We start from the raw sequence: 11,631 nt of genomic DNA on the forward strand, positions 1-11,631 counted from the left end.
GTAGGCTATAGTATACTACTGTACACAATGCACCATATAATATATGAAGTTTCATAGGAAGGAATAACGTTGCATATGTAAACATTAACCCCTTTTCTATAATACTGCAGTATTTCAATGGCACAAGAAAATATCTGAAAAGCTATACTTGATGGATGTAGTGAAATATGTTCAATTGTGAATGTGCATGAGGCCTTGACTATATGTGAAAAGATAAATCCAAAATATATCAAAGACTTACAGGAATATAATAGATTTCTTCCTCTCCGTGACGTCTCTTCTTCATATTAATGTTTGGGCTGGGAATATTTGACGGGGACTGTTTGAAGTCTGCAGATGAAAATAAAAAAATGTCAACAATATAATGTTTGTTTTCTCCCATACTTTTGAATATTTGGTTCAGTATGTATGATGTTTGGTGATAGTGTATGTGCAAGATGACAGCTGGGTGGGTTCTTGTTTATTCATTTTTATTTTGCACACGTTTTAAGAAAGGTTTTAGAAAATGCTCACAATTAAGCGACTCACTCCGCTTGTTGGCATTTCCGTTTTTGGCCACATTGTCATTCAGGGCCTGTTGTTCCCTGAAGTGGTCCTCGTCTGCTTTGCGGTCGCGGCCCGGACATGCACATATTCGACCTTCAAACGACCTTCTGCCCAATACCTGACCACTGCAAGAAAAACTGCCATTATACAGCCATCAACCATTTGGACAAACACACTGTGGTCAGCTGAGGTTTAGCTTTCAGAGATTTCTTTTAATTTTTATATTCAGGCTGAGGGCTGAATGGGAATGGAATGATATACTGTAGATTCAAAGAGCTGAGAATCACTTCATAGAAGAGAAGAACTACGGAGCCCCTGAATGGCCATGCATTCAACATATATTTTATCGAGATTTTATCGAGATATTATCTCGTCCGGACGAGATAATATCTCGTCCGGACGAGATAATATCTTGTCTGGACGAGATAATATCTTGTCTGGACGAGATAATATCTTGTACGGACGAGATAATATCTTGTCTGGACGAGATAATATCTTGTCCGGACGAGATAATAATTATCTTGTACGGACGAGATAATAATTATCTTGTACGGACGAGATAATAATTATCTTGTACAGACGAGATAATATCTTGTACGGACGAGATAATATCTTGTACGGACGAGATATTATCTTGTACGGACAAGATCAAATATATTTTGAATGCATGGCCATTCAGGGGCTCCGTAAAGAACACATTTGGTAACTCAATAAAAAAGTAAAAAAAGTAAAAGTAAAGAAGCGTTCTGTTGCTTTGTCCACACAGTTTGTCAGCAAGTAATATGGACACAGCTGTATATGTACAACACAACAAAACATCTTAATATTCAGGAGCTGCAGAATAACATTTAAGCAGCAGTCTTAATTCATCTATTTATAACTCAGAGAGTGTATAGCTGTTACATTTATACACTCTAAATAAAATAATAAAAAAGTACCTTAAAACAAGAGTTCTGTGAGTGCTGGTGTTTTCTCTTTTAGAGATTACTTTTGGCAAAGTTACTTACCCGACAGCGCACCCGGTAAATGCTTAGAGAGTTGGAGTTGTGCGAGCTACTACCTGATAGCCAAGATACACTCTAAATAAACACTCAGGATTTGCCAGCGTACACTGAGAACTTACTCTCTGGTCTCCAAGGTGATGATGATGAGGATGGGTCTTCTGTTCATGCCACCCACACAGCTGCTGTTGCACATGAAGTTATACAGGATGGTTGTGAATTCGGTCCCGACCTGCAACACACAACAGCAGAAATACATTGGGACTTGAATTTTGCATCAAATGGAATGAGAGGATTCTTGTGGCTCACACGGCTCAATGTTACATTGATATCAGTGGCGGGCCGTCAGGGGGAGCTGGGGGTACGGCCGTTCCCCAGGCCCAGGACTCCAGGGGCCCCACCTTCCAGCTGGCCCAAGCATTATCTCAGGGTTCTACAAATGTCTATCTACATGCATAAGTAGACTTAGAAATAAAACTAGTGTTGACTAATCATTACAATTGGCTCTTATTTTGAAGAGGAAGAGGAAGTCAGTTTCGGTTGTAGCCAAGCTTCCATGACAGTTGTTATGATGCCGGACAGGATAATCGGACACAGGAGCGCTATAGTCCTACCAAGTAGTAAATAAGAAGAACCCACATGGATTAAACACAAGCTTTTAGCCAAATTTAATATATTTACGATATGAAAACCATGCATCTGTGACTTAAACAATGTATTGTACACACTTTGGAAGGATGTTAAACATGGAACCTCCACAGCATTAGGTGAGTAGTAAAGGGAAGTTGTATTTATACAACGCAGTTTCGGGAGAAGAGACCTCCTTCCGCTTGACCTTAACCACTCCTCCCTCATTATCAACAACTCCTCCCTCCTTACTGCAATCACCACAGTATAAATACACCTGCGATCTCTCAACCAAGTTGTTTGTTCTGCTCCACGACAGACCAAACATGGGTTGTGAGTACTGCACTTGTAGATCGGCTATTTTCACTATTCTTCAAAATCGCCATTCTCCTCCACCCCAACCTCCTCCTTCCCCCTCGATTATCTAGGAATCCAGGGGGGGCAGTGACGGAGCAGAGACGACCAACCGCTCATTCCGACTAGAGCAAAGATGACCGTCAGCTCCAGAGACTACGCCTCCACCCTGAGTCTCGCCCTACCTTGGGTTCCTCACTCCACTCCGCATTCATCTCATTCTGTTTCAATAAACTGTTAATCTTGAGCGAAGGTGTGGTCTCTTACTAGTGAATTGTAATGTATAAGTCTCATGCTGGCTCACACTGGTAATGTCATCAACAGCTGCCCAAAAACAGGTAGGCTACACTGCAGTACAGTAGTTTCTCTCACTGCCTGCAAGAATGTTATTAATTGAAGTTCACTTAGCCTGCTTATATCATGCCCCAGGAGTGCTTGTACTTGGAACTGTTTGGCCGCCGTGCCAATTCTTATAAACATTTTATTCTGTATTGGTATACTGAATGATTGTGTTATTCATTCCCCCATTTCAGTTCCCATGAACAGAGCTCTATCAGAAACATCCACCAGATGGCAATGTTGCTGTACACCCCCACAGTGAATGTGATGTGAGAGCTCAAATGTGTTTCTCCCATTTGTCTTATTAATATCTTGGGGTGCAGTTTCTGACATGATTAATTCTCACACGTTTCTTTGCCTGGACATGCCCTATCTATTGCCTATGAAAGTCACTCTATGATGATAATGACACTTTTATCAGACTGAACTTGAAGGTCTCAAGATGCACACTTGCACAGTATAGTGTAACGTGAAAAACAAAACAAAAAAATACAATCCAACGCCGGGGCTCCACTGGACGCGCCAGCGTTGCGTCTCCGTCACCGTCAGGGAATGTTCCCTTTTTAATCAATGAAGGGTGGCTCCACTGCCTGCGTTGCGCTGCGTTCGGTGACTGCTTTAAAATTGCCCCGGTTCGTTTTTTGACACGCGTCACACGCGCCACACGCGCCCGGTGGAGCCCCGCCGTTAAACAAGCATAATCTTTTATCTAACTATTATAATTAGGAAAGGGGTACGTGCATTTTGTTAACGTTGTGTGTCTTCTCCCAGCAGATCAGTTGTCCAATTGCCTCTAAACTACCGGTAGTCAAAAACATAAGTCATGGTTCTGGCCTTTGAACCGGTCGTCTACTTTTAGTTCTTTCAGTTTCCTCAGAAATGTTAATATATCTAATAATATTTTTTACAATTGTATCGTGTGAACCTGTTGATCCAGTCAGGGAACGCTTTTTCTAGTATATTGAAAAAGACATACATACACGTATACTTCCCCAACACAAGTAAATGGGACCCAATGCCTCCCTGCACGGCAATCAGCATCAAGGGTTGGATTGGGGATATGTCCCTGCAAAAACGTACTAGAGTATGTCCAGGGGGTGTACTTGTACATGGCTGCAGGGGATGTACTTGTACATCAAGCCGCCTCATGCTACAGAAACAGGAGAAAGGCTCCTTCCATGCCACATGGCTCGGTAACCGTTGGTTCCCAAGGATACTTACTTACTCCCCAACACAATCCCCACATACAGTATATTGTAATCAAATGGTCAAAACAAACTAAAATCACAGGTACAAAAATCCCTCACCTGTGGGGCCTCATAGGGCACCAGGACACTTTGGCGCCCTGTGACCGGATCATCCACATACTGGGACAGGTTGTTGCCCTCCACCCGAATCAGGTGACTGGCGGGGGCTGCTTGACCTGTGGGTACAGGGTCAAGGGTTAGCACCACAAGGGAAACCAGGAACAGCGCTTCATTTATGACTGGTGTTAGTGATTAGATGTTGTGCTCTTGATCAAATCAAAACTACACAATCCAGTTGGTCACTATTCACTTATAGATAGTGTCCGTGATTAAATGTTACACTCTTGAGCACATCACAAATACACAATTCAATTTGTAACGAAACCCACATCTCACTTACAAAGTAACAAAAATGTATATTGACATTTTTGAGGGGCGCTAGCCCCTCAAAAATGCCCAGCTTTGTCTGTTTGTGTGAACACAAACACAATGATTTGACTGGCTGATCACCCCATAGTGATGATTTGATTGGCTGAGCAGTACACATTGAGGATGAAAGTGAGGGCAGAAAAGTGAAGACGCCAAAAGTGATTGGCCGGAATGACATTTGTGACAATTTGATTGGCTGAGTATGGAATGTGATGTATGATGAATGATGTATGATGAAAGAGCGCCCCTCACTTCAAACGAGTGTGATATTTTTATATGGTAACTTTTATTCTGCAATTACAGAATAATCTATTGAAATTCAACTTAACACTGGAGATTCTACAGTGTATACAGTGCATAGGGTACAGTGACAAAAAGCCCTTATCTTACCGTCGTTGAAGTCGCGCCCCAGCTCGTGATTGGGGCAACGTTTGACCACCTCGGTGACGTGTTCTGCCTTCTTGTAGATGGGCATGGCCCTGATGATGCTGCCATGGGGCGGCGGGTTAGAGGCCAGCTTGATCTGGATGGGGCAGGTCTTTGCAATTTGACAGTAGAGCTTCTTCAGTAGGGGTGAATACTGTGGATGGAGGAGGAGGAGGAGGAGCAATTTAATTTACATGTGGAGCTCTGTGTGATTGAAAACCTCTACATGTAGAGTAACTCTAAACTAAATCCTGGATGGTGGCTCAGCCATGCATTTAGACCATTATTTTCCTTGTGAGCGTTACGTCTTTCCTTGCATGTCTCTCGTCATCTCTCTGCCCTTGGTTAATTTTTATTTATTATCTTTCTATACTATCTGAAGTAAAGCATAACAATGTAAAAAATAAATAAAAAAATAAAAAAACCTGGATGAATAAAACAAATGTTGTTGTAAATGCACATCATTTGTTCACTGCAATGAGCCTACAGTATGTGATTAGAGCCAGACCAATGCCAGGTTTCTGGAGCTATAATCCCTATTTGAGGAAGAGTTATACTAGTAGACCACCGATTACAGACATTTCGAAAAAAGTGCAATATTTTCTAATCAATTTGGAAAAACGTATTCATAATCTCACAATAAGAGGATGGGCTCTGAAAAAAGAGCCCCAGTCATTATGACTGGAGGACAAATTGAGTCATTTGGAATATATGGGGAAATATGCAGGGACTGTAAAACATGTCAGTTGATTTGATTCCATGTTGTAAAGGTAATGACCACCCTGCTGTTTGACTGAAGGAGCGGATATTATCTATCAGACTGGGCTTGTGGTTACAGTGGTGATGTTGGTAATGTGAGATGTTAAGGCTAGAGGGGGATACATGGAAGTTCAAAAGGCTAGACAAGAAAAAAATGTTTAAGCTGGTGGTTTTGTATGTATGTGTGCATGTGAGTGCAAAAAACACATATATCTTCCGGCCTATCAGTCAGTCTGTCTCTGTGTATCAGAAGCTGTAATAGAAAGGCATTTATTATGAGCATTAAAACCACTTGAACCCTAACATTCTTATTCTGTGGTGAACATTCGATGGAAATGGCAGATCTACAAGCTATTTTTGGCTAGGAGATTAGGTATAGACTCCGAGGAGTCTATACCTAATCTACCTAATACCTAATGTTTTTCCCCCTTTTGTGTAATGGAAACTGCAGATATTTTTGATGCTGTGGTGTGGTGTGGTGTGGTGTGGTGTGGGGCTAAACTGACAATGGAATTCCAGCTAGAAGCAAGTAGTTTAAATGGTTGAAGAGATGTTTTTCAATGATCTATTCTACACAGTAGAACAGTGGTTCTCAATGTGTGATCCAGAGACCCCCTTGACTTGAGCGGGTTCCAGTGGGTCCCCAGCAAAATGAGTTAACCCATTTAGACCTGCGGGCCGATTCTTAAAAAATGGCTTCTAAATCCTAACAGTTTTCTGAAAAACCTATGTTTCTATATTTTTCAATCTTTATTGCAGACTCACGGTCCAGATCACATACAGAGGAACAAAGGACAGTAAATAATAAAACAAATTAAAAAATAAAATATACATATATACATACACAGTACATAAGCTCACAGCCTGTAGAGGCAGTTACGCCAATGTCTCCAAATCATGGAAGAGTACCTATTAGAGCTCTTCACAGGGTTGGTTAACAACCTGATGACACAGTTGTCAGACTCCTCTAGTCGACACATGAATTTGTACATTAGGTTTCTCAGAAGGGCTTGACAGGTAGGCACCCCCAAGTTCACAAACAGCTGACTGGCACTGTGCCATCTTGGTACCCTCATTAGTAAACGTAATGCATCATTATATGCAACCTTAAGTTTCTGCATGCTACTCACCTTGTAGTTACTCCACAGGTGAGCAGTATACAACGGTGTACAGAAAGCTTTAAACAGTGATACCTTGACATCTGAAGAGCAATTATGAAATTTCCTCATTAAAATGTTTGCTATGAGTGGTGCGCAACCTTTTTCATGTCAATGACTGCCGGAATTATCTGCATTTGGCCGCGGACCCCCGTCTGAAAATATGTTGTTCCAGGCACCCCCCAGAAGCAAAGATTTGAGTTAAAAACGTTCGCTGTCAGATAATATATATTGAAAGATTTCCTTGAGCAAGACGCTCAACCCCTAATTGCTCCCGATGATCAGGTTGGTGCCTTGCATGGTTTCCTCCGCCATCGATGTATGAATGTGTGAATGTAATGCAAAATCTATGTAAAGCATGGCGCTATATACGATAAATGCACCATTTACCATTTACACTACAGCATGTCACAGCCAGGAGTCCCGATCCCTACGGCCTTTACTGCATGTCAGCACCCATCTCTCTCGCCCCAATTCCTGCCAGCCTATCTATAATAAAGTCATGAAAGCCACAAGACATAAATCTTAATAAAAGTCAGTGTAAGCACTTTAACTCAGTTTACACTGTACACTGAGTTAAAGTGGTTACACTGACTTTTTTAAGATTGATGTGCTTTGGCTATTTTAACATCTGATCTACAAACTTGTAGATTGTCTATTTTTGAAAATGTTCGATAAAATCTGATGAGTGCCCACAGCCAAATAATACATATCAATTTGGGGGTCCCAAAAATGTAAAAAGTTTGAGAACCACTGTACTAGAGTCAGTCAGGAATATTTAATGAGAACGTGCCAAGCATTATGCTGCAATGCCAGGCTGTATTTCACAGTTGGAAGTTACACATGTTCAAAAGACCTCTTTGTAGTTGTCTGACAAGCACATCTGCCGTCAATGAGGTGAACACTTGTCTTGCCTATGTGCGTGCGTGCGTGCGTGCGTGCGTGCGTGCGTGCGTGCGTGCGTGCGTTCGTTCGTTTCAGATGCATCCAAAAGATGCCGGGCGAAGAAATGAAAAAGTCTTAACATGCCCTGACACTATCATGAAATCTCAAAAATCCACCTGAAGACATCAAAATGGTACATTCCAGGTGAAACTGAGGAGACAGTAGTGCTGTATGGACTTGCTACAGTGAGTCCCAACACAAATGCAACCATTCGCCCTGTAGGAACAAAGTACACAATATACAGAACACTTGGCTAATTCGTAGCGATGAGCTGGTGATGATTCTTTGATTAGATGTTAATTATCTGCTGCTGGTTTAGACCTGAGGACAATTCTACAAAAATGTCTTCTAAATCCTAAAAAAATTCTCAAACCTATGTTTCTATGTCAGTGGTTCTCAAACATTTTCATGTCAAGGACCCCAGAAATCTTATGAAATTGGCTGCCGATCCCCATCTGAAAATATGTTGTTCCAGGGACCCCCCCAGAAGCACAGATTCGAGTTAAAAACGTTCACTCTGGAAGAATATATATTCAAAGATTTGCGCCACATTTTCACAATTAAAAAAATAGCAGATCTACAAGTTCATAGCGCGGCACTGTAGATCTGCTATTTTTCACCAGCTAAAGCACAACATAATGCTTAAAACACCAAAAGGGGTTACCGCCCAAAATGGGATAATATGATGAACACATGGATTGAAATGTTTGATTCGTGTTTCTTTGTGTGTGTGTGTGTGTGTGTGTGATCCTAACTAGGTACAGACTCAGTGAGCACAGTCTTGCGATCGAGAAAGGCCGTCATAGGCAGACCTGTATCCCGAGAGAAGACAGACTATGCACCCACTGCACACAAAATGAAGTGGAAACCGAGCTACACTTCCTAACCATCTGTCCATTGTACCAAGACATCAGAGACACATACTTCCCACAGATTACAACCACACACAGAGATTTTGAAAACATGACCAATGACAAAAAACTCCCATATCTGCTGGGCGAAGTACAACAATGTGCAAACACAGCAGCAAGATTTGTGAGTTGCTGTGATAGGAGAAGGATATCAAACGGAACACAACCACCCTAAAGACTAATCATTGTGTATATTCCTGCACTATACCTGCATCCAGTGATCTTGGTACAATATAGAAATTGATCTATTGAAGATTCTGACGTTCAAATGTACATATTTTTTGTTTTGATTGTATTGATGTATTGTTGTATTGTGTTTTCGGCTTTGGCAATGTAAACGTATGTTTTCTCATGCCAATAAAGCCCTTTGAATTGAATTGAATTGAATTATGTGTGTGTGTGTGTGTGTGTGTGTGTGTGTGTGTGTGTGTGTGTGTGTGTGTGTGTGTGTGTGTGTGTGTGTGTGTGTGTGTGTGTGTGTGTGTAAAATATTAGACTCGCCTGCAAAATGTTGATCATTCATCGCTATCTATGACACATGAAAACCGCAAACATATAACACAACACGATATGTTGGAGAGATTATACATCATCCCTTCATGGGTCTATAATTTACACTCTTCAATTGCACTGTGAAATTTCCCATCAGGCTGTGGACCCGCCCTCTAGACAATTTAGGGTGCTATTCGGGAAGACAGATCCAGACAGAGAGATATAATAGGGGATAGCTAGGAGAAGGCCAATGCCAACATCTACAGGACCGACATTCCATGCTGTTACACCAAGCTCTCTGCTACATCCAACTATAACGTCACCCTCTGTCTCGCTCTCCCACTCTCTAACTCTGTGTGTGTTTGCGTGCGAAAACACACACACACACACACACACACACACACACACACACACACACACACACACACACACACACATATTTTAAATGACTTATTGCGACCATAGGTCGCATTTACTATGAAAACCTGCATTTCCGTGTGTCACGTCACCCCTCCATATATGGTCACGCCTCGTGACATCACACCTCCATATATGGTCACGCCTCATGACATCACGCCTCCATATATGGTCAGTTGGTCACGCCTTGTGACATCACGCCTTGTGACACGTCACGCCACCATATATGGCCATCTCCATATATGAAGATCACAACACTGACCTCATCTAACCCGTCAAGTCAAGTCAATTTTATTTATAGAGCACATTTAAAAACAGCCAAGGCTGACCAAAGTGCTGTACACCAAGAGAAAAACAAGTAACTATAGATACACATTGCACAATATAAAAATTCAGTTCGCAAAAATATCACATATTGCTCAACACATCATGGTTATAAAAAACATCAGAAAACCCAAGGAATAATGTCATCAAATACAATAAAAGTGAGTGCATCAGGTAAGGCAGTAAAAAAAAGGTTGTTGAAGACTGTATATGGTCACACCTCGTGACATCATGTCTCATGTCAAGAAGACTGGATCATCACCTCGATCTGCATAAGGAGCCGGCCAGCAACTCTACATCTGACCTCAAACCTCAAACCCTTAGAATAGATCTCCATATATGGAGCTGAACTGTTCTGACATTCCATATGTTGCTCTGACCTCATCAAACCCTGTACACTCAAGACACGCTATATGGCCAGTACAGAATTAATTCCATATGTTAATCTGACCTCCCCATGCCAAAGCGCCAGTGCTCGCCCAGCAGTCTGCCGTCACCCAGGCTGACACGTGCACGCAACCTCACCCTTGGTCGCTTCTCGCCCTCAGTGCGTCTTACTCGTTAATGACTGCATAATCTCTCTGGTGTCGGCATAAAGGGCATATGTCATACTGTAAATACTGAGGGAACAAATAGTAATGCATTCATTGTCTACAGTTACATACACCATAATCACAACAACATACAACGAGCAATATTGTCTTTTACAGCAATTATGTATCCACTATAAAGACAGTGAAAGCATCTTATGGCAGCTACCAATGATATAGCTGACACAGAGCAAAACCTTAGTCCTCTTATTACCAGCCTGTGGACATCTCCTATACCTAGTTACCAAACATAAATCTAACAAATGAATATAAAATAGAAGCCACCATCTGTAACCAAGCTGGTCGATTGTAACCATAAAAAAGTAAAAATTCTGGCAATAGTCATTGATGCCCCAAGCTCCATAACAAACACTGTTCTCTGGTTTGTTCAACTACAACAAATACACCTGGAGAGTTGGCAGTTAAGAAAGATTTGCGAACAATGCAGGTATTATTGTATTAGTTTTGACATTTGAAACACACACATTAGGGGTGCAACAGATCAAACTAAATAAAACAGGGCGTAAGTGCCAAGTGGTCAATCACACTAATTGATTTAGTCGATTAAATATATTTTGTATTAAATAATCTTCACGTCGATTTGATGATATACTGCATGTGTGTGTGTGTGTGTGTGTGTGTGTGTGTGTGTGTGTGTGTATACAGTATAGATATATTAGGGATGCATAATATAATCGGTAGCATAATCGGAATTGGCCATATTGTCCATAAAAATCGGATCTGTCTCAGCATAATCCAGATTATAGAATTGTTTTTCACCAACTTTGATGAGTTCAATAAAAATCAAAGGTTTCTAGTACCTCTAGTCAGAACAAATATGATGTAAAATCTTAAGTACATTTTTTTTTCTCCCTACATTTAATTTGTGTACTCATCCCATTCAGTAGTCATTCGGTTGTGAAAACAGAGACTTGGAAAAGAGTATAGGCTATTTATTGATTGATTGACTACTTTATTAACAGGCTTTTGGCCAAGCCCCTATAGGGCCTAGGCTTGTTTCCATTGTGGTCCTCTGTATAATGTCGGAATCGGTCAGAATCGTTATC

At 41.3% G+C, this 11,631-nt stretch overlaps 1 protein-coding gene across 6 annotated transcripts in view; it reads right to left on the reverse strand.

The window, feature by feature from the left end:
• Window positions 1-11,631, reverse strand: part of tp73 (tumor protein p73) — a gene marked incomplete at its 3' end in the record, with an annotated part of 47,963 nt that overhangs the window by 5,193 nt on the left and 31,139 nt on the right. For 4 of the 6 annotated variants that reach the window (XM_079489925.1, XM_079489927.1, XM_079489928.1 and 1 more), the window contains 5 exons: window positions 4,934-5,123; window positions 4,175-4,290; window positions 1,670-1,779; window positions 514-671; window positions 242-330 (listed from right to left, as the gene is read on the reverse strand). In XM_079489925.1, the coding sequence (XP_079346051.1) occupies window positions 242-330; window positions 514-671; window positions 1,670-1,779; window positions 4,175-4,290; window positions 4,934-5,123 (663 nt within the window). The remainder of the gene's footprint in view (window positions 1-241; window positions 331-513; window positions 672-1,669; window positions 1,780-4,174; window positions 4,291-4,933; window positions 5,124-11,631) is intronic. The other 2 variants (XM_079489926.1, XM_079489929.1) reach the window with 1 other exon arrangement.

Source organism: Electrona antarctica (genome assembly GCF_951216825.1).
Source record: "Electrona antarctica genome assembly, chromosome: 2".
In the NCBI taxonomy this organism is placed as follows: domain Eukaryota; kingdom Metazoa; phylum Chordata; class Actinopteri; order Myctophiformes; family Myctophidae; genus Electrona; species Electrona antarctica.